A 23,157-nucleotide genomic window follows, 5' to 3' on the forward strand; every position below is an offset into this window, starting at 1 on the left:
AGAATATATATCTGACAGGGCTTTCAGCATATACGTTTTTATTGAATTTCATGAGAGTAGCTTCCAGTGCATCAGTTCAGGTATTTTGCACTGCAGTGCTTCTATTAGCCCAGGAGGCAGAATGCACAATGAGCCTGAAAAAGAAATTTGACAGGACCAAAGCCCCAGAATAAGCTGAAATTTTAGGTTTGGAACCAATATTCAAAACTCCTGATCTTGAGCTCTGGTGACTTCAGAACCTGTAACACAACCTTAAATATCTCCCTACAGACCTCAGGTGGACCAATCAAATCAGTCTGTGTTCTCATACATGTTCTTGTTTGATGCCTCTTGCACAATTCATAAATTCTACCTGCTTTCTTAATTGGGCTGCAGTTTCCCTCTGAGTACTTTCAAAGCACAGAGCTTTAGAAAGGAAGTTCTGATGCAGTAGTGGAGGGCTCTGTCTTCCTTCTGTACAACATATTGTGAGTGGATGCCTCTCCTCCTTTGATGTCTTTGCCACAAGGACAGCCCTGTGCGACTCCTGAACTTGCAAATGTTGTTGATTTAAACAAAGCACTCTCACGCTGTCCGAGGCCCAGAGCAAGGAGAGTTGATTTCTCACTTAAATGCTGTTTGCAATTATATATGGGCACTGAGGGTCATTTGCTGGATAGGAAGTTATATTCTGTTGCAGAGATGCTGATACTACATTTTCCCTATATTTAAGATGTTTTATGTTATGTTGTTAGAGAGCAATCTAGTGTGGCAAGTCACGTGGTGAACACCCTCATGGCACTACATTCAAACTGAGGATTCTTTTAGCCAGGATTCTCTGGGTTCTCACCAAGGTGCATTTAGCCAGCAGCAGTGTTGTGCCAGAGCCTTGTTACCTGTGAGTCTACACTCTACACATGGCAGCTGATGCTATCAGGTGGGGCTGTCTGGCTACATTTGGATGTGGGGCTGAAAATGTGAGGGAGTTGGCAGTCACTCTGTGAGGCTTAGTGCAGTGTTGTGGTGAGCTCTTGCTAAGTAACAGTGGCTGGTTGAGCTACTGTAACCCCTCTACTGCTTTGTGAAATGCTGCCACAGTATAATGTTGCTGGTGACATCTCGTATTCTTCTTCCAGTGGCCATCGTGTCTTGCTCTTTTCTCAAATGACTAAACTGCTTGACATTCTGCAAGACTACATGGACTATAGAGGTATGGTCTGCATGGTTTGGCAGCAAAGGGCTTATCTTAATGATCTGTGCCATATAGTGTTAGTCTGGCTTTGGTTGATATGCTTGGGATGGAGAATATGATGGGCATTTGTTTCTTCTTAGTAGACAGAAACCATACTCTTACAGTTGACTGTGACTTGGGATTTGAATTAATCTTTGTGCTAGCTGCCTACAAGGAACTTGCACTTTAGCATAGTTCTTCAAAGTAGCTTGAGCTTTGGTTCCTTGATAAAATCGAGCTAACAGATGGCAGGGTAGCAAAGTTTCATTACATACCCATGGTCAGTTATGTACCCGAGTCCTGAAGTAGCTGTAGTAAAGCCATTAGCATTCAATTCAGTTTGTCCAGTGCAGAACACAAATTGTGCAACATTTATGCCAGGAAATTAGTTTTTGATTAAAATAGTTGTTGGCAGTGAGGCCTCAATGTGACTGTTTTGGCAAGGCTGCCAAAGGGATCTTGAGACATTTTCTTCTGTTTCAACCCACATAGCTCCATGTGTACTTAGGACTTCCCATGAAAGAGGCTTTTCTTTGGTGTTTATGGATTTGGACAACTAATGTTGCACTAAAAAGCCAAATGTAAGGCCATTTCCCATACTGCTTGCTCACAGTAAAGCACACATTGACAGCAGTAGAAGCTTGTATAAGAAAGATATGGTGGTTATTGGCTTGTAGTGTGGAGCCAACAGCCAGCACAGTCTGAAATGGGACTCTGGGTTAATGTTCTTGTGCTTTGGCTTTGTATTTCCCCATCTTGTTTCCATTCAGTAAATTAAATGCTAAGAGTTTCTGCTTCAGATCTAGCTAAATTAACCTTTGTTGACAGTCTGAGAGTCAGGGTCACTGGAAAGAAAAAGAGGAGTTGAAGGTGATAAAATGCAAATCAGAAACGTACATTTTGTTGTTCGGAAAGGCTATAGCTACGAGCGGCTGGACGGTTCTGTAAGAGGTGAAGAGAGACACCTTGCCATTAAGAACTTTGGTCAACAGCCCATCTTTGTCTTCCTGCTTAGCACCAGAGCAGGTAAGTAAGGAAGAGAGAGACAACACATGTCTTGTTTCTGCACACTTTTGCTGTCTTGCATAATTTCAGGGTGTTCTGAATCCTCCGTATTCTGCTAATATGGAGGATTTTTGAGAGAAACAAGGCACATCCTGAATTTGGGCTTTTTAGCTAGGAGACCCAATTCCTGTGTTTTCCTTTCAGCAACTGATGCCAAGATGCTTTTCAGGTCGCAGCTGTTTGAGTAACTTTTTTATTCTGAGCTCTGCAATGCCTTCCCCTGTGCCAGGTTAAACTGAAGGAATCTCACTAGCATTTTATTTCTGCAAGCACTTTATTTCTAAAGTTTCAGACTTTAGGCAGAAATAGACTTCTTCTAAGTAAGCTGGTAGAATTGCTTCCTGAACATGGACGTACACTCTGGCTGGCAGACAGACTCAGCTGAGAGCTTTTTACTTACCAGAGGCTGCAAAGAACACCACAGGAGTACCATCTGTACTTTGCCTCCTCTTAGCTCCCCAGGCATATCTGTGTCTCTTGAATGATTTCAGTTCTGCCTGTCTCTTTATTCAGACCAGCACAAGGGCAGGCTTCTGCTTACCTTCAGAGAGAGGATCAGTACTACTTGATCTCAAGCATCAGGCTCTTATTAGGTCTTCTTCCTTTGGGCTTCTGGTCAGACTTTCCTGAATGAAACTGGCTTTGATAATGTTGCAGGGCATGGAGAGGAGTATATTGAGACTGCAGAGAAGCACCTAATGCTTAGTGTAAGAAATAAAAGCTTCTCGTAACACTGTGCCTGAACTCTTCCTGCCCATGCCCACCAGAATCAAATTGCTTTTTAGTGCTCAGTGCTATGTCTGTCATATTCTATCCACCTGGGAACAGCGGTGTGAGCTGTATTTCCATCCTTGTGTTATGGGCAGAGATTTTTCAAGTGCATGACTGTCTCTACTTGCAAGATTATTCTGATTATTCTGAAGTACTCAGCACAAGCAGGAAAGAATGTACTTGAACAGGTTCCACCCTCTTTAGCTGTAGTATGTTGTTGCAATAGTAGATATTAAAAAAAAAAAAAAAAAAAAAAAAGAAACCCTAACATTTTCTTTTCATTCCATGAGAGTGAACTCTAATTTCAAAACCTTTTGAAGTCACATATATACCTATGCTCTGGCTGTTGTATGATTGGGTGTGGTGTTTCCCACTCTTTCAGCAGTGTATTTACCTGTTGTTACTGGGCTTCAGCCAAGTCATAACTTGGGAAGACCTTTGTACCCTCAATAAAGCCAGTTCTTGCTGCATGAGTCTTTCTGACAGCTGAAGAATATGTCTATGTTATCAGTCTTGACAACCTATTGCCTTTTTATTAATTTGCTTGCATCTTTTTTTTTTTGTTCCCCTACAATGCACAGTGCAGCTCTGTTTTGAGCTGTTGCAGAAAGCACAGAGAAATACAGAAATACCAGGCTTATCCATCTATTTGGATCTTTGTGAGACTCAGACTTGGGCTAAAAGATAAATTGGTTATAGTTGATCAGATCTGACAGAGCCTTGCATAGCATAAATTCTCCAGCTGCGCCTTTCTTTTCTGCTGCTGATGTACTCTGTGATCTTCTTCTCTGTTCATAGGAGGAGTTGGCATGAACCTGACGGCAGCAGATACAGTTATTTTTACTGACAGTGATTTTAACCCACAGAACGACTTGCAAGCAATAGCAAGAGCTCACCGGATTGGGCAGCATAAGTGAGAAATGTTGCTTCTTCTCCTTAGGTTGCTTAATTTACTGATCCCCCTGTGTCTCTTTCCCTATTCATAAGCAATAGTGTTAAAAGGTGTTAAGAGGGTGATAGATTGAAGGTCAAAGAAAGAGAGCAGAGATAATTTTGTCTCTGCTTTTCTTCTGCAGCCTTATGCAGTCCTACCCTTGTCATGTGTCTAAGATGGGGGCTTTGTAAATTTAGAGGAGGAGATGGAATCTGCAGGATTGCCTGCACTCTTGCAGCAGGCATTCGTCCTGTGTCAAGAAGCAATTGCTTCAGCATTATACTTATCATAGAATCATAGAATGGCCTGGGTTGAAAAGGACCACAATGATCATCTAGTTTCAATCCCCTTGCTGTGTGCAGGGTCGCCAACCACCAGACCAGGCTGCCCAGAGCCACTTCAAGAGCCTTGAATGCCTCCAGGGATGGGGCATCCACAGCCTCCTTGGGCAACCTGTTCAGTGCATCACCGCTCTGTTGTCTGTTGATTTTGCTCTTGCCTTTTTATCCCTACCAAAAGATTGGGTAAGAGGATCATGTGCTGTGCCAGAAAACCACTTTAGTGCACCTCAAATGAAGAAAATAATAAGAATTTTTTTGGCTTTTTGAAGGCCTGTAAAAATTATTCGCTTGATTGGACGAGATACAGTTGAAGAAATAATCTACCGAAGAGCTGCTTCCAAGCTTCGACTGACAAATGTCATTGTAGAGGGAGGCCAGTTTGCCTTGGGAGTACACAAACCTCAGGAAGCATCAGATTTACAGGTAAAATAGAGCTAAACCCTCGAGTTGACTTCAGTAACATTCTTACAAGTGTTGGAGTGTTTCCGTTTTTCACATCTGTCTGATGTGAACCTGTCAAGACACTTCAGCTGGGGAGGATATGCATTGATGTGACAGCTTTTGCATGCGTCCTAGGAATCAACATTGCATTCCAGGTCCAGTCAAGATTTGAAATTTGAAGACAGTTTTTAGAGTTTAGAGATGCATCTGTTGTGTAAAAAAAAAAAAAAAAAAAAAAAAAAAAAAAAAGTGTTTTCTTGGAGAAGAGGAGAAGGCAAGAATGTCCCTTGTTTTACTTGTATATTTTTTTTATTATATAACAGGTCTAAAGTGGAGGCTGACTCGTTGTTTCTAGGAGCTTATCTGTCTCTCCTGCCCTTCTCTCTCAAACAGAGCTAATGATAATTACTTTGACAACTTTTGATCACTAGTCTGCTAGTTCCAAAGGTTAACCTCTTGGCAGATACAGTGTCTCAGGAGTCAGGCTGTGATTTATGATTCTGACCCAAAAGCTGAGTTTTAGGCTAAGAGCTTTGGTTGAAAACATCAAGCAAAGTGAAATTTGGAGGGATATATCTCCTTGTATAATCAATAGATATCAAGATGTTACAATCACAATATAATCAAGAGAGTTAGGCAAAGTGGACAGTGATAACAAAAGAGAATAAATGGAAAGCTTACCCTTCAGCTGGGCTCACCTACAAAACACCAAGAGAGGTGATCTCCAGAAGAGATCCTTCCCCACTGGTAGCCAGCTCTTCAATAGGTCTAGGAGGACCTAGGCTGGCTCCACCCCTTCTGGCAGCACAAGTGAGTTGCCTTCAGCTGTGCTCCTCTGGCTGCCTCATGGCTCGCCTCAGGTGATCAATCAGAGGTTCAGGCCGTGACTCAGCAGATCCCATACACTCCTCTATGGAGGTAAACCTGGGAGAGGCTTGGAATTAATGCATCTTTTCCCACCCCCTGCCCCTTCATCAGCATGTACCTCAGTAGTTATAGGGTGAAATGGAACTGAGCCCAAAGGAAATTCCTTGCTGACATTATGCTCCCTGTAAATTTTTGTGGGATACAAGATTTTATTTTATTAAGAGGTGGGGCCAAAAGCCCAGATTTGTTGGCTATAAGAAAGCTTCTTGAGTGCAGTCAGAATTATGCCATTTTTGTTATTTGGCCTGTAGAGAAAAATGACCCTACCAGTCTGAGTGAGTATGTTTGGGGGAGATACATTACAGGGGTCTGTCTCAATAGGTGTTGAGACAAATGAGCATGTTAAAGTGCAAGTATTTTGACAGATAGTACAAAGGATTAGATTTCTTCACTTTTACAACCTTCCCATTTATGTCTGAGAAGCTTGAGTCATAAGGATGCGTGTGGAAATAGAAGATACTCATACTGAACTTCCTCTTCTCGTTGATAAAGCTGAGTGAAATCCTGAAATTTGGCTTAGATAAATTGCTGTCCTCTGAGGGAAGTACTGTCCAGGATGTGGAGCTGGAAAACATCCTTGGAGAGACAAAAGGAGGGAAGTGGGTAACGGATGTTGTCCTGCCATGTGAAGAAGAGAAGAAGGAGGATGACACAGAAAGTAAGTTACAAATTGAAATACCTATGGAGTGCATGACACTTGGGAACTAGTAGAGGAGGCTTCCTAGGGAAGGGTGGTATTTTTCAAGTAACAAGAAGAAAATTGGGCTTGTAAAGAAAATTGGCCCGTCCATGATCTCGATTTCTGAGCTTAAATTGGTCTTTTTCTTCTTTTTGCAACCTTGTTTGCCTGAAATATTGATAACAACATGTGCCCGGCTTGTTGGCCAGCGGGTCTGAATTCCTTAATGTGTTTCACATATTTTGAGACCTCACAAAAGAAGAAATACTCAAATGGCAGCTGCTGTTATTCTCATGGAGAATCATTAAGATAGAATTATGGACGTAGAGAGATCACAATAACTTAAGGAAAAAGTATATAGCTCAGATACAACTCTTTTGTATCCGTCTCCATACAAAAGATTATTGGCCACGAGAAACACAAGTTAAAATGACCTTAAAACTCAAAATATGAGATTGGAAAAGCAGAGCCATTGTATCTGAACAGCTAGAACAAACCTATTTTGTCTTTATTATTCTACTTTCCCATAAAAATGTACCTTAATTGTGATTAGTTTTCTATTATATGAGAATAAATTTTAAGGATACTTTCTTGTAGTACCATGAGACAGACTGACTTTCTGCTTTGAGTACACAATAGCACTTAAATACAGATCTGTGACTGAAGCTTTTGTCTGAGGAAGCAAATCTTGATTCTGTTCTTTTAACATTATGTTGACTCCGGTCATATATAAGACAGTAAATGTCTTTTTCTGCTGAGGGTAGAACAGTGTAACAGAGAAGCCTAATTGTTTTTGGTCTTGCTGTATATTTCAAGTGTTAGTGGCTTTCAATTCCTTTTTATACTTGTAAATTATTTTTTGAAGATCACATGTATGTGTATGAAGGCAAAGATTATTCAAAAGAACCCAGCAGAGAAGATAAAAAAGCATTTGATCAGCTTTTGGATCTTCAGAAAGCCTTGACCGAAGAGACCAGTAAAGAAGGGAGAGCTCTCCGAAACAAAGCAAATGTAAGGCAAAAGACCTGACAAAGCATATGATGCTCTTAACTGCTTGTAGAAAATGAAGCTGACAGTTTCCTCTCTTTATTTGCAGCTCACAAAAAAAAAAAAAAAAGTTCAAAGATTCAGATGCCATTGTAGTAAGGTTGGCTCTTGAGTCTGAGGGTTGGACAATTCAGCGATTCTGGCAACAGATCATAGATGGAATGCTGGGCACTAATATAAACTTAGATCACAAAACCACCCATTTGTTTGACATCTAGGATCTGATGGTTAAGAGCTGTGGGCAAGTAGACAAATGGGAAAGGAATGCAGGAGGAAGCTCTTTACTATGAGAGTGGTGAGGTGCTGGAACAGACTGCTCAGAGAGGTTGTTGGATGCCCCATCCCTGGAGGTGTTCAAGGCCAGGTTGACTGGGGCCCTGGGCAGCCTGGTCTAGATTAAATGGGGAGGTTGGTGACCCTGCCTGTGGCAGGGCAATTGGAGATTCACGATCCTTGAGGTCCCTTCCAACCCAGGCCATTCTGTGCAGCATAAAGTGGGCACCAGACGTGTGCTTGAGATGAGCATTTTGTTTCTGAATTGCAGCTTTCTTTCTCTAGACTCTTCTTACAGGCCTCAGGGACCAGTCAACAAGGAGGAAACACTTGTTGAGCACAGAGGAGCTGGAGATTAGGAGGAAGAAGCGCCAAGAAGCAGCTGCAAAGAGAGCAAAGCTTATGGAGGAAAGGAGAAAGGCAAAAGCAGAGGCAGAGCACATGAAAAAGTATGGCTTATACTGCATCAACTACTTTTAAATTGGTGTCTGTTACAGGGTGCTCTAGAAATGTGCTCTGTATCCACTCTGGAAGGTTGGGCTGAGAGTGAGGGGAGGAGAAGATGACCAAATGGCTGCAGATCAACCTCTTGAGAGAGTTAGCTTCATATTCATCAGCATATTTCTGAATACTTCACATCTAATTTAACTCATCAAGACTGGCCTGAATGAGAACCTCATATCTGAGTGTATAGTGAGCTTTTGGGGCAACCTACCTACCTCTGAAGTGTCAGACTTGGTTCCTGTGTCTCATTCCACTATCAGTAACTCTTTGGCATGCATATTAACTAACTTCTTTCCTATCTATTTTTCCTTTTTACCACTGTGAATAACTCCTTCTGCTTTGTCGTATGCTTACTTTTTCTATGCCTACAGTCATTTTATCACACCAGCACATGGCACTTAAAATCACAGATACCAGCTGGGGTAATCTTGGTTCTTATCTAAAATAGAGGAGGGCAGCAGAGGGAATGCAGATCAGGATCTCCAGTGTTTTGCTGTAGTCATTTAAAACAGGGTGTAGAACCCCTCCCCCCCATCTTTGCTTATTTTCATTGAATTTCTTCTCTTGTTTCAGGATGGCTTGGTGGGAGTCAAATCACTACACATCTACGTGTCTCCCTTCAGAGGAAAGTGAATCTGAGGAAGAGTTTGAGGAGGGAGAGGCTGAGCTGAATGCGGATTTGGATTACAGAGATGTGGACCTAAACTGTATCAAGTACGTCATGGGAGATGTCACCCACCCCAAAGCAGAAGAGGAGGATGCCATTATTGTCCACTGCCTAGGTAGGACTTATGACAACAGAACTATTGTAAAGTGGGGTGGGCGAAGGCCTGAGCAGTACATCCTAGCTTGGTACTTTTTAACTCCATACCAGACTGAAATCATTTTGAGTCTGACTTGATCTTGAGTGATGTAGAGGCAGTACAGACTCTACTTCACAATGTATAACCCACACAAGTGTTAGGAAGAGATATATGGGTCTGTGTTTCTGGGTGAGCCTCTTGAAAGATATGTCTAGAAACTGTACTTCTGTGTACAAGTGGGGACAGTGCCTCTGAAGGTGAAGGCCTTATATTCATCCCATGTAAGCTGTAAGGACTGAACTGAGATACTGAAAATCACCCCCCTTATGCACTCAGCAGAGAGAGATGGACTGTTTCAGAGGCTGAGGTCAGAACTGCACTCCTAGCTTGTTGCTAGTTTTAGGACCTCTGTCAAGACATTGAAGGTGAGGGAGAGAAATTCAGGTTGCAGAGTTCTTTCAGAATCAGTGTTGAAGCTCTTACCAAGGCCATAGCAATCTTATAAGCTGCTTTGGCTTATGTTAAACTCAACATAAAAACTCGTGGTTAAAGTGGAAATGCCAAGTGACAAGAAAAGCCCACAAATAACAAACATCTAGTTGTGGGAAGCCCAAAACACCAATCGGGGGACATAATATGTGCATGTTCTCCCTGGGTATGAGAGTACTGACATTTTTATATGCTCATTACTATGATAATTACTATGATAAATACTTGGTTGAATATCCACAGTGGGCAGGCGGAAGGAATTCTTATTGCAGTCTTTTTAGGGAATTGTGACAAGTTTGTTTTTCCTCAGTGGCTGAGGTTGATCCTTTAGGATAGTCCCTTGTAAGCTGGTTCACTTCAATTCACCTGTGGTTCTCATATCTGTTTTTGATGGTGTTTCATTGCATTTGGCCAGAGTAGGCCCCTTTTCTTTCTGGGATGGTCTTCAATGTCAATTTCTAAAAGGCTGATCTGTCATTGCATTCTAGATGACTCTGGTCGCTGGGGAAGGGGTGGTTTGTTTACAGCTCTGCTGAGTCGTTCTGATCAGCCAAGAAGAATATATGAGATGGCAGGGAAGATGAAAGGTAGGTAAGAGATTAAAACATGACTCTAGGCGAAGATGCTTAAGAGTTTCAATCCCCATGATGTTGCAGGAGTGAGGAATCTAAATACCCTGGTAGTTGTGTTTTTAGCTCTTTCTCGAGATATTTGTATCCTTAGCTCTTCAAGCAGTTTGACTTGACTTGCTGGGAGTCTGGGAACTCTGCATAGGAGTTGGTTGATCTGATCAATTCTGCAAGTTGTCAAAAAATAGAAAAAAATCACCTTTTACATGTTATTTTTCCTCATAGAAGGTAGAGCCCATCATCTTTCTCAGAGTGCTTTTAAGAAGGATGAAGGACATCTGAGTCAGTGTCCAGTTGTAATTTTTATTCTCTCCGAGCATTAATCTTCTCCTGAACAAGTGTTAGCAGTTTTGAGCTACCTGCAGCTGATAAGAATGCCCATCTTGCTGTAAAAGGACCTGTTTTTTTTTTTTTTTTAACCTTCTTGTTTATTCTTGTTTCAGTGTCTTTCTGTCTGTGGTTTTTAACTGGGTGATGTGTCTCTGTGTGTTGGGGCGGGTTTATGTCTGTCTTGTTTCCTTGGGCTTTGATTGTTGAATCTGTTATGAAGAGACAGACAAGAAGAATAACACAGAACATGACAGTGAAATCTCTGCTGTGTTCACTCACTACTGACTCTTCAGGACTGATTTACTTATTTCTTTGTTTTTCTTCTGTTCTTATTTTCTGGGCAGATCTGCAGTTAGGAGGGACCCTGTTATTTCCCATTGATGATAAAAAATCCAGGAGAAAAGGACAAGACTTGGTGAGAATGAGAAGATCCTTTTTGAGTTGCTCTCCTTACATGATTTTGAAACTGTGTTCAGCGAACTTAATGTCTTTTTTCCCCAATAATAATGGCCCTGAATACTGAAAAAGGCTGAATTGCCATTAGAGGAAAAAATGAGAGTTTTATTTAGAGCTTATTACAGCTAATCGTTAATAATGCGGTTTTCCAGCAACTATTGCTGTGTCTCTTAGCACTGTATTTAGACTCCATTTCATTTTTTTGTGTGTTTTCTCCTTAGTTGGCCTTGATTGTAGCTCAGCACCGGGATCGGTCCAACAACTTGTCTGGCATTAAGCTGTCTGCTTTGGAAAAGGGCCTGAAGAAGATTTATTTAGCAGCTAAGAAAAGGAATGGTAAGTGGTTGTGTGGCAGAACAGTGACTCCATAAATACATGTGTGATGATCAATTTCCACCTTTATTATTTTTTTTCTGAAGTGAAGTAAGATTGAGATTTCCATGGATATGTTGCATTTCAAATTATTCCTTCTGGTCTTGTTGGGTAGCTTGAACTCCTTATCTAGACTGCTTTCTGTAAGAGTATCTTGTCCTAAAGAGTGTCTTTCTTCACTTCTCAGCAACGGTGCACTTTCCACGTATTGGGTATGCAACAAAAGATTTCAACTGGTATGGTACTGAACGGCTCATCCACAAGTACTTGGCAGCACGGGGTATCCCCACACTCATGTATCCTTTCATAATAAGTTTTGTTTGGTTCATAATCTGATTCTGGAGTGATTCCCTAAATATCTTGGTGGGTAAAAAGCAAGGAAATGAGGCAAGAAACAGATGCCACGATCCAGCTGAAAACTCGATTTATCTGACTTCACTATCATCCAGGTACTCGTTACATGGTAAGGACGTACTGCTTTAGGCACTAAAGATAGATTAAAGTGATTCAGTATGTCTCTCAGAATGTTTTTGGAACTGGAGGCTAATTTTTTATTGACAGCCATCAGCTTGAGCTGCATATGTCACGTCTGTGATGGAGATAACTGAAATTTCAGAATAATGGAAGTGACTCAGAAAGTAGCAGAACTGAGGATGTTGGAAAAAAATACATTACAGTGTTCCAAGCAAGCTATATCTTGATTCTTTGGCTGAACTTGGTGGAGTTGGTGTGTCTTGGGACGGACTCTCGTAACCAAGCAGCTCACTCCTTTTGCCTTACAGGTAAGGAAACATATTTATCTTTTTTGTCAATTCTCTGCAAAAACATGCTTTTCTACAGTGCCACTGTCAGCAATGCTGTGAAACTGAAAATCTGAAAGAGAGACAAAAGTGTACTGCCTTCTAGGTGCATTCTGCCTCCTTGCTTTGTAAATCTCTGGGTGGAAGATCTAGCATTCCAAAGCATTTCCTTGACACTTCTTTTATTAGATACTACTTCCCTAGAAATAGAGGGTCTGCTTCACAACCATCTTCATCAGTAACAGCCTCAAAGCCATGAAGACACAAAACTTTACTGAGAAACATGCACAAAATCCAAGGATCGTTTTAACTTCATGTAGACGGTCTTCAGTATGCATCCACTTCAGAAACATATCTTACACAGCCTTTTCTTATCTCTGCACCTCTCTGCTTTTATTGGTCATAACATTTATGTATTGCCAATGGCTTTAAAATGGAATTACACTGCTTCAGAGTTCAAAGAGACTTGGGGCAAGGATGCTGGCACAATCCTAAATCTGTTTTGAAGATGGAAAATTAAACTTTCATCTATGGTCACTAGTTATCTCTTACATTATTTTATTTCTGGGGCTTGGAATGCAGTATCATTTGACTTTTTTTTTTTTCCACCTCTTTCAGATTTCATCCCTATATTTCATAGGGATTTCATATATTTCATCCCTATATACGTCACACTGTATTTTTCTTCACCAGCTTTTAATGGTTTCCTGGTACTGTCTAAATGCACACAAGCCTCTCAGTGGAAAGAAAGTTAAATTTCTTTTAAAAGGAATTAATGAAAGGAAATTAATGACACCATATGACACCTGCAAAGTGTAAACTGTTACATATTGTTCCAGTTCCCCAGAAGCCCAATTGACTTGCGTTTGTTGAAATATAAAATTTAACCACATAATGATGCACTTACGACCTAGCAGAATCCTGACCAGAATTCTTGGCAAAGGCTTGCAAGGCTGCTGAAATTTGAGACTGGTTTTATAAATGCCAGCCTTCCCACAACTGCTTTTGCATTACACAGTTCTTTGACTGCTGCAGCTGTCGTATTTTTTTATTTGTTGGCCAGAATGCTGTGTGAAAGGTACCATCACCCTGTGATCCAACCAAAGAAAATCTTAGTGCAGGTTTTTTGATGTTACCTTTATTGCAAAGATCTTTTCTGAGTTGTTTGTTTGTTGTTTGTGTGTTGTTTTTTTTGTTTTTTTTTTGTGCTATTGGCACTGTTGCCTTTAGTGTGTAGGGTACAACCCAACAACAGTAGCTCTGATAGCAGGTGTTTTGTCCATAAAGAAAGACAGTGAATTGCCAAACTTTAAGTCATTGGTAAGCTCAGCTTCCAAAAGGAAGTCACCCCACAAGCAATGGAAAGTGTGTCTTTAAATATCTAATTGCCAACACGCTCTTCACTTGTTGAATCTACACTGTCTCTGTAGCAATATCTGTTTACTTAATATCAAACCTGACACTTAGCACGGTTCATCTTGCTGACTGATGTTCTCCATGCTAGAAGGAGCCTTCCCAAACTGGACTTTCTGTTGCGTGCTGTTAGCTGTACCAGGAAAGCTGAAGTGATTCATTATCTTCTTTGACCATGCTGAAACTACTGCTGCAAAGCCTCGCTGTGGGTGTAAGACCTTTTCTTTGGCTTCTCAGAGGAATAATGCTTGTTGTATTTGGCAAAGGGCTTGTGGGAGCAGAGTCTGACTGTGCAGCGTTCCTGGGGTGAAAGATGGTGGTGAATAGATGTACATGATGTTTTGCTCCTTAGATGAGCTGGCACTCTTCCAGCTGGCCGGCTGGTGGCACTGTTAATCAGCTGCAGCAGCACACGTTGCTCTCGGGCCTCTTTTCAGAGAGCAGGGCCACAATCTCCTGCTTGGAAAAATACGAACTCTTTGCCAGAATGAGAATGTCAGTTATGCTTTTCTCTTGGTCAGCTTCAATGAACGCTTAATGTGTAATTTCGGTCTGAAGACTCAAGCTCTGTACCTCTACCTCTTGATTTCCTTTATATTTATTGCCCTTAAAAAGGTTTAATTCCCGAGTGTTCCAGCGTGTGCAGATTTGTTCTGCAGCTATGTGCACAATTGTGACCCAATCTTAGCCCAGCTACAGGTTCTCTGGCTGCCATGCAGTTACACGTGACCGAAGTTTGTAAGCACTGAGCATAACCTATACTGCAACTACAGCCAGGTATTCCTAGTTGAGACCTCACGGCTTCCTTCTCATAGAAGTTGGGACTCTGCTCCTGTCCTGTGTCCCCACCCCTTTAGCACATCTGACAGAGATATTAAGGAGAGGAGGGCACGATTTCTTGCTTATTAATATCCCTTACCCTCTAAGTTAATGCCCATAGGGGGCTGAAAGGATCGTGTCACGTGCAGGGGATGGTGCAGAGCAGATTCTAGCCCTCTAACTTAGAGACAAGTCAGTCAACAGACATCCTCTTTTCCCCTTCTATTCTTCTTGGCCTGTAATTTACCTTTTTTTTTTTTTTTTTTTTCCTTTTGCATTTACCTAGGATATGCTTCTGGAGGGGATTGTCTTTTTCTTTTTTGAACATTAAAGTTTACAGAAGCTAAAGGATGGTCCTACCTCCAATTGCCTCGAATCTGAAATAAGATTTCAGCTGAATCCTGAACTGTGTTTTGTAGGATTTCTGCCAAATGAAGCTTTCCTAGTTTGCTACCCACCACCATTTCTTTTTATTTGGGCAGAAATTGTGTATTTTGGATGATGAATTCCATGAAGGGCTCTGTAGCTTTTTTGCTAGTTGCTATGCAAAATAAATGTCATGCTGTTTCTTCAGCTGTGCAGTGCTACTCATTTTCCTTTTCTAAATAGCAACCACCCCAAAAAGGAAGGAAGGTGTTTCTTTGTACTTATGTCCCCCTGGCCTTCCTCTTCCTCTAAACAAGATTTTCTGCAGCATAAAAGCTGAACTATGGCTTCATGTGCATATCTGTTGTTGCACATTTACTCAGGCTTCAGATGTATGCTGGTAGATGAAGGTCACTGGCATGGAGTGAGGTCACTGTTTGAATGGGCTACACAAGCAGTATCATCCCAGAGGACCTGTGAAGGGGCATCCAGCTCTCTTCATCCCGTGCTGGAGGGTCAAGCTGATGCCATGTAAGAGTGAGCAGTAACTCAATCAGTAACTCAAACTAGCTCAGCTTGTGCTTATGTTTCTTACTTGAGACGAGTCCCTGCCTCTTATTCTCTCAGAGCATTGTGCACACAAATTCTAGTTTAGGTGAGGAAGCTCTGTGGCCTCCAACTTGAGAATGGTCTTTTCGTCCTACGCAGTAAGCAGTAAGAAAGTGCAGAAACAGGTCAAGTTTCACAGATGGATGCAGATCTGTGATTTTTTGTTGTTGTTGTTGTTGTTGTTGTTGTTACTGAATACCTCACTGTGTGCTGGGGAAGGTGGAGTTTGGATTTGGGGAAAACAAAGACTAGTTTCCAAGGTGACATGAAAATCTACATCAGTTTCAGCCTCAGTATCTTAACAAAAATATTCTATGTGTCTCCAAACAAGGCAGAATCCAGCTCACAAAAATGATCAGTAGAAAAATGTAATGATAAGTAGTCGGGTGTATTTAAAACCAAGTGAATCTAATGATCAATGGAGGGAGAAAAAAGAAGCAAACATTTTAGCAAAGATATGATCTAAAAGTGTAACCTAACAATTAAAGTTATGTGAGAACTCCCACCACTTTAGAACAGATGATTTTAGAAGAATGCATGGAGGTTTAGTTAGGTAATTTGACAGGATAGCTGGCTGGCCATGAACTATGATTGGAAAACTAAAATTTAAGACAGAATGACTCAAAACACGAAGGGGTTTGTTATAAGAAGGGATAATGTCTGTGTTACAGAAAGTGACTATTCAAGCAGATCCAAGATCACTTGTGTTCTACACACGTGACCAAAAATACACTTCTCCTTGGTCTGCTGTCCAATGTAAGTTTTTCAGAGCAAAAACCAGAATGCAGTAACAAGATTAGTAGAATTACAAATATTTTTTCCTCTAAAAATAAGAATATTAGTCATGCTTCTAAGGGAAAATAAATAAAACAATCAAATGAGTGTTCAGGGAAGCCAGAAGCTGCTGTTTGTAATACCTGAGAAAGTCTGTTTTTTTCCTGACTGCTTATTTTATTAATTTATTTATTGAAGTAAGTGCAAAGCTTTCCCTGCCTACTTCAGTGAACTTGAAGCTGTAGCACGCGCATTCACTCACGTCAAGGGGAGGTTCAGGTTGGATATTGGGAAAAATGTCTTGTCAGAAGCTGCAGTGAGGCAGAGGCACAGCTGCCCAGGGAGGTGGTGCAGTCACCTTGGAGGTGTTCAGGAACCTTGTACGTGAGACATTGAGAGACACAGTTAGTGGGCAGGGTGGGGTGGGCTGGTGGTTGGACTAGATGACCTGACGGGTCTTTTCCAACCTTGGTGATTCTATGATGTGTGTGCATATATTTATATAGGGGTAAGGAGACAATTTTGGAGGAAATTAAGAGGTATTGGTGAACATAGGCAAGTCAGCTGCAGAAAAGGATTTAGAATCTGATATCCCTTTTCTGTGTGCCGCATCATGAAACAGGCCTCGTGTCCTATCAGGGTCTTGACTCTTCATCTGTTCCAAACGCATGCCACAAAGCAGTACCAGCCATAGAATCAGAAGGACCTTTAAAGGTCATCAAGTTGAACTCCCCGATACTGAACCCAGACACCCACAGCTAGATCAGGGTATCCTGAAAAACATAATGTCCATGAGCATAGCACTTTACAAATTCCTAAACTATGATCCCACCACGCAAGTAGGTTGACTCTTGCCAAATGCTTCCTCATGTCTCAGTGGTCTAAGCATGATGAAAGATAAGCATGTAGCAGCACGTCACTATCTGCCTCTGGGCCCATCAGCACATCCCTTCTTTGCCTTGGTGCAGTTGTGGAGCAAAGGGATCAGTGCTGGGCCCAGTGTGATGTCACAGAATCAGAATGGTTAAGGTTGGAAAAGACTTTGAAGATTCAGGCCAACTGTCAGCACGTCACCAGACATAGCACTGGGCAGTTGGGAGGAATGCAGCAGGGCGCTGGTGCTTCAGGCAGGTTTGGGCACAAGTTGATACAGAACATAAGATGGACACCATCGCTTGATAGCAGTCTCTTCCAGCTCTGTCATATGCTGGAACACACAGTAATGTGCTGCGGAAACTATCTGACAGCAGTAACTCCAGTGCTATCTGCATTCATTCCTTTCACTGGCTGCATTGCTCTTGAGTAATTCAAGTTGCAGGACTGGAATCTAGGAGGTCTGGCTTTCTTCTGTGCATTCTCACAGAAGAGGTTTAGGTTAGACATTAGGAGGAAGTTTTTCTCACAGAGGTGGTGACACACTGGAACAGGTTGCCCAAGGAGGCTGTGGATGCCCCGTCCCTGGAGGCATTCAAGGCCAGGCTGGATGTGGCTCTGGGCAGCCTGGTCTGCTGGTTGGTGACCCTGCACACAGCAGGGGGATTGAAACTACATGATCATTGTGGTCCTTTTCAACACAGGCCATTCTATGATTCTCACCTGTGAGTTCATTGTATGGCCCCAGACCTTTTTTCAAACGGGCTGACCTAGAGAAAGGAGCACCATGCAGGCACAGAAAAGGTGAGGGTGGGAGGCACGGTGGGTTAGGCCTTCAGCGCTGGGGTGCCTTCCCTCACCGCAGATCTCTCCGAGCGAGGAGCGCAGACAGCAGCCTCTCGCCAGGGAGGGAGAGAAACACGGGGCCGCAGGTTTGGAGGGCGAGCGGAGGGACGGCTCTCCGTGCCGCGCCGACGACAGGTGAGGGGCGAGGCCGGGCCCCGGAGGGGGAGGCTCGCGGCGGGGCGGCCGCTCCCAGCGCGGTACAGCCGGGACCGGGCGCACCCCGCCGGCAGGGCCGAGCCGCGCGGCTGGAGCCGGGGGAGGGACGGGGCGGTGCCGGGCACAGGAAGCGGAAAGCGGCGGCGACTGCGGCCGCCGCCGGGGGAAGGCAGCGGGGCACGGCGGCGGGTCGGTGCCGGCTGAGCGGCATGGGGCGGCGGCAGGCAGGTCGGTCGCTCCGCGTGTTTGCGTGCCCGCGTGGGGTCCGCGCCCTCCTGCCGCCGCGACTCCGCCGCCGGGCGGGAGAGGATCCCGGCGGCCGTCTGCGTCTCCGGGGCTGGGCGGTGGGGCGGGCGGCCGCGAGCCCGACGGGGAGGCCCGGGGGGGTGAGAGCCACGGGCTCGGCTGGGCGGCCCCGTTCGCCGCGCTTCTCGCCGGAGCTGCCCGCCGGGAGAGCCGCTGGCGGGGTACGGGAGCGGCACGGCCGCGCTGCCCGGCGAGCGGCCGGCTGGGTGCCTGCGCTCGTGGCGAGCAACGGAGCGGTGATGTCTGGTCGGCGGATTCGCGGCTGGGGATCTGCTGCTTGGGAGCTGAGCGGAGATTCTTCCCCGCGCCCCGGCGCTGCCGATTCGCGGTGCGGAGCTGAGCGCGCCCAACAGAGGGCAAAGCTATTCGCTGCGTCGGGTGGCCGCCGTGGAAAACACCCCCGTGCCTTGTGCGGAGGATCTGCGGGGTTACGAGCGAGTCGCTTTGGCTTCGCGTTTGTCCGTAACGCCTTGGCCGCGGATTTTTCCAGCCATAAAAAGTGAATGCGTGAAGTGACACCGACACTGCATTCATTCCTTGAAGTCCGTGCGCTGCGGAGTGCGTGCTGTGAGGTCGCTGGGCTGTCCCGGCTTTCGGAAGAGTTGCGGAGCATTCCCAAACGATGTGATGTTTGCAGAGTTTGGCCTTCAGCGTGCTTGGCTATTCTTCCCCGCGGGAGTTTGGCCGCAGCTCTGAGACCAGCGTTAGTTTAGTGGTCAACTCGTTGCTAATTTCGAAAAATAAATGGTGAATGGAGCCTTGCAGAAAGCCTCCCCACAGAATGCTCTGCATGAGCCACACGCGGTGTTGGAAGGGCTTCCAGCCTTGTGCCAGCCTCCCGGGCACCCAGCTAGCTGCCCTGCAGTCGTTGGCTTTGGAACGGGCTCAGGCGCTTGAACTGTGCCTGCTGGCGCTCACCCAAACACAGAACTCCTTGTGGTTGCTACTGTCCTTTTGGTTTTAGTTAGCAGCAGCAGTGTTCTTGTTGTATTGTGGATACGTGTACCTGGCAGGGCTTGCTGCCACGGAACCACACAAGTGAAACACAGCCTCTGTGACTGCGGTTATCCTGCAGAACTGAGCGTCTTGCTACTTTGGTGGCCTTCCTTCCATCCGCCCCTCTGACAACCAGAGCTGAGAATGGTATCAAAAATGTCACCCTGCTCTTAGGGATCATGTGGCCCCTTGTGCTGTGTCGGAGCTCGAGAGACGGTCTTGAGCAGAGAACCGTGACACTGCTGGAAGCAGTCATTGTGAAGGTTTGGCAGAAAGAGTAAGTAAACCATTTTCAGAACTACCTCAGGAGTTTTAATTCATCATCAGCTACCTGATTTAGGTTGAAAAACTGGTTGTTTTCTCAGGGGCTGGTGCGCTTTGTTCTTGCCGAGTCTACGTGGTATCTGTTATGGATTGAGCAGAAGGAGAGCATCAGAGGGAGCCTCCGTCCTGAGGGTTTGTTTAGGGTCTTTAGACATATTCTTTAAAATCCAAATATACAATTCAGGAAGATGTGGATATCCTAAAGGAGAGGGTATGCTTTTGGTAGAGAAACCTTTATAATTTATAGCCTTTAATTTTATCCTGGTATCTAACTGCTGTGGATACGAGTAAACTTTCTAAATGAGATGTGGGTACCATCTGTTCTGATAGGCAGTCTGAAGCACAAGCTTCAAGGCAGATTTGCCCTGTTTGTTTCAGCAAGGCTGTGGGGTTTTAGATACCAGTGTTGAAAATTGTGTTCCTGCATATGTGCAATCTCAGATGCTCTGGAATAACAAGAAAACACGGTCCTGGGATTGAGAAGTGCTTTTGAAGGTCCATTAACATGGGAGATGGGAAAGCTTGCACTCCTTGTACTACTCTGACAAATTAGCAACTAAGGTATAATTTGCATGATTGATGACTTGGATGCTGCTTGTGTGCTTCACAAACTTGGGCAGCACAGATGTGGTTCTTACAGTGGGCATAGGGCATCCTCCTGGGAAGGGCTTGACTGATGGGTCCCACGTGGAGCTTCCCAAGTTGTGGATCGGCTGTATGTTGAGGTGGTGTGCTTGGAAACACTGCTCCCACGGTGCTGGTTTTGTTCAGGCATTTTTGTTCTCGATTGAGATAGCCCCACTAAATTTTCGAGTCTGCATTATGATTAAACATGCAGGTGGATCACTCCAATAAATTAAGTGGCTTTTCTTTTCTTTTTGAAATATCCATGTCATGGACTAATGGCTTTCAGCCCAGGGGCTGGGAATTCCCAGGGGTCTGTGAACTGTTTCTAAGGAGCATGTGAGCAGTGAAGAAAAGAGAACACATCGCTAGAGGGCTTAGATTTGCTGACTGCTAAACATTTATTTTTAGGATGAGGGGCTTGCAAATCAGGAGCCACCACCATTGAGCAAAGGCTCTGGTTTACCTACTTCAAGGCTAGATTGAAACGTATTTAATGACATGCAGAAGTATATAAGCTTTTGGAAAAACTTTTTCCAAAACAATAACTTCCAAGAGCTTGTTGGCAGTTAAACCTAATGGAGAGCCTTGGCTCTGCAAGTAGATCAGTGTGGGTGAACTCTTGTGCTTACAGGTCACACTGCTGGACTGGGGCCCGCTCAGGAAATTCAAAAGCAAGAGGTTCCTGTGGCATTGCTCATAGATCTTTCTATGTGTGCAGTTGAATGCAGTGAATTACGTCGTTTTTTTGAGGTGAATAACAGGAATATGTTGTAACTGCCGAGTCAATGCTGCCTCTGGAATGTTTCCTGACTGTCTAGCAGTCTTTTAATTATTTCTGCTCCTGAAGCCTGATGCTGTCCCTTAGCATGGCTCTTAGGGTTCTGCGTGTTTAAATCTGTAAAGCTCGTCGCAATCACTAGCAGGCATCCTTTGCTCTTTAGGCTACTGTAGGAGTGAGGCCTGCAGTGTGCTGAACCAAAGGTGCACACGTACTTGTGGGCACTGGTGGCTGCTTCTGGATATATGTAAACTCCATATGACACTTTTGGATATTTGAAACTCCATGCACAAATGGGTAAGTTGACTCCAATAGGTTGCAAGATCTGAACTGGGTAAGAATGAAATTGCACAGGCAAAAGTTTCAAAGCTAGGCTGGGATAGAATCGTTTGCCTCAGCTCCACAGGGGGAAATCCATTGGGAAAGCATGGGATGCAAAAAAAAAAAAAAAAAAAAAAAGCTCTTGTTTGAGTTTTCCCTCTTTGATTTAAAGATGTAACTTGCTCCTTTAAATTTCCCTCGGGCTGGGAGCCAAATTGTGCTGCCTTGAAGACGATCACAAAGCAAACTTCACTGGAAATGGAATTGGGCTCCCAGCATGGAAAATAGCAATTCAAAAGAACTTTTTTTGGTAGATTTATGTGCAAATGAAAAGAGGGAGTTACAGCGAGTTGCATAGCTGTGTAGGAACTGTAATTATAGTGATCTCTTCAATACTTGGGGTAACTACGTTTCTCCCCTGTGGTGCAGGATTCGGCCATGCTTCTTGCCAGACTGACTGGGGTCCCCAAATCTCCTCTGAGGCCTCCTTAGCATTGTTTCCATCAAGGAGTTCACAGTAAGATGAAATCAGCAGCTTCCTTCTTTCATGTGTGAGTGAGGGAAAGGCAAAGTGAGAGTCTCAGCCCTACTACTGGCAGCAAAGTGTGCGCTTGCACAACACGCTTGTTTGCACACAGGAGAGATCCTATCCACCCTCTAGGTGTTTGCCTCTGCCACTTTCCATCGCAGGGTTGGTTTTGCTCTTTGGTGCTGTACTATGAACTGGGTCACAGAAAGGACCCAAGACAAAAGTGTGGCAAAGTAGGGAGGGGAGATTACTACTATTTTTTTTTTCCCTTCCTTACAGTGGTGTTGTTTGCTCTCTGAGAATTGTGTTGACACAACTGAGAGTGGTGAACTGTGGTGTGGAGGTGGGAGCTACTTACACCGTCTTTCCTGTCAAAACCCAAGTACAGTGCAGCTGTACCCTGAAGCCAAAGGAGCTTTGTTTCACATGAGGCCAGGTGCTCTGCAAACAGACCATGCCTTCTGCAGGAGGTGTAGTGATCTCTTGTGAAGCTGTTTGAATTAACTGGATTGCGCTTCTCATTTGCACTTGTTTCTGGAGGGATGAGGCCCCCACTGATGGGGGCCCCCCACCTCCTTCCCAGCAATCCCAGAAGCTTTCTTGGAATAAGGCTAGCCCCATTCCTGCCACGACGTAGTCCAGGACGTAGGTGCCCTGCTTGTTTGACTGCAAAGAGTGTACCTGGATTGATTTTCTCTGCAGACTGTGCACCTCCACCTTAGATTCTTTGCTTCATTCTAGCTGGACTGGGCTTGCAATCTAGGCTATCTTCTGATGGACAAATCTAGGAAGCCTTCCGAAGGTCAGCCTCAATTGGGCACCAGACAAAGCCAGGCATCTTCTGCTTTTTCCAGCGGAGGCTGGGTAGGTTTGTTTTATTCCCAGTTGCCATGGTGGGAATTGCTGTTCAGCCCCCAGTACATCCTGCAGCTGGAGCAGGAGGTGGTGCCGAGTTCCTGAGTTCATCACATTGCTTTTGACTGCAGTCCAGGAGGCTTAACGTTTTTTGGTGGCCTGGTTGTTGACTTTTCACAGAGCTATGTCAAAACCGTTGGTCTTGTTTACAGAGAAAATGAAAGTTGGCATGATCCAGCCTGCCTCAGTGCTCCCATGTTAGTCTTACTGTGAGGCTGCTTCCCATGCCCAGTGCTGCCTTGCTTCCCCCACTGCCAAACTGGAACTGCATGCTTGTGGTTCCTGTCTAGGAAGCCTGGGCATTTTTTCACAGCAGTTTCTATCTGCTGAAATATTCTCTGACATCTCTAGCTCTGAGTCTTCTGCCTGGGATTTGGAGGGAGAAAAGATAAGCAATCACGTGTGTTGAAACCTCCTTCACAGGTTCCTCTATG

The 23,157-nt window shown here is 44.2% G+C and overlaps 1 protein-coding gene across 1 annotated transcript in view; it reads left to right on the forward strand.

Annotated features, from left to right (window-relative positions):
* The window catches only part of CHD1L (chromodomain helicase DNA binding protein 1 like), a gene marked incomplete at both ends in the record, with an annotated part of 22,610 nt that extends 10,280 nt beyond the window's left edge, over positions 1–12,330 (forward strand). The window contains 13 exons of the mRNA XM_079543728.1: positions 1,116–1,189; positions 2,126–2,236; positions 3,845–3,959; positions 4,591–4,744; positions 6,182–6,347; positions 7,234–7,379; positions 7,974–8,137; positions 8,766–8,974; positions 9,973–10,071; positions 10,788–10,858; positions 11,121–11,235; positions 11,459–11,567; positions 12,261–12,330. Of these exons, the coding sequence (XP_079399854.1) occupies positions 1,116–1,189; positions 2,126–2,236; positions 3,845–3,959; positions 4,591–4,744; positions 6,182–6,347; positions 7,234–7,379; positions 7,974–8,137; positions 8,766–8,974; positions 9,973–10,071; positions 10,788–10,858; positions 11,121–11,235; positions 11,459–11,567; positions 12,261–12,330 (1,603 nt within the window). The remainder of the gene's footprint in view (positions 1–1,115; positions 1,190–2,125; positions 2,237–3,844; positions 3,960–4,590; positions 4,745–6,181; positions 6,348–7,233; positions 7,380–7,973; positions 8,138–8,765; positions 8,975–9,972; positions 10,072–10,787; positions 10,859–11,120; positions 11,236–11,458; positions 11,568–12,260) is intronic.
* Between the last annotated feature and the right edge of the window lie 10,827 nt (positions 12,331–23,157).

The sequence above is a fragment of the Tetrao urogallus genome, assembly GCF_951394365.1.
Source record: "Tetrao urogallus genome assembly, chromosome: 1".
Lineage (NCBI taxonomy): Eukaryota > Metazoa > Chordata > Aves > Galliformes > Phasianidae > Tetrao > Tetrao urogallus.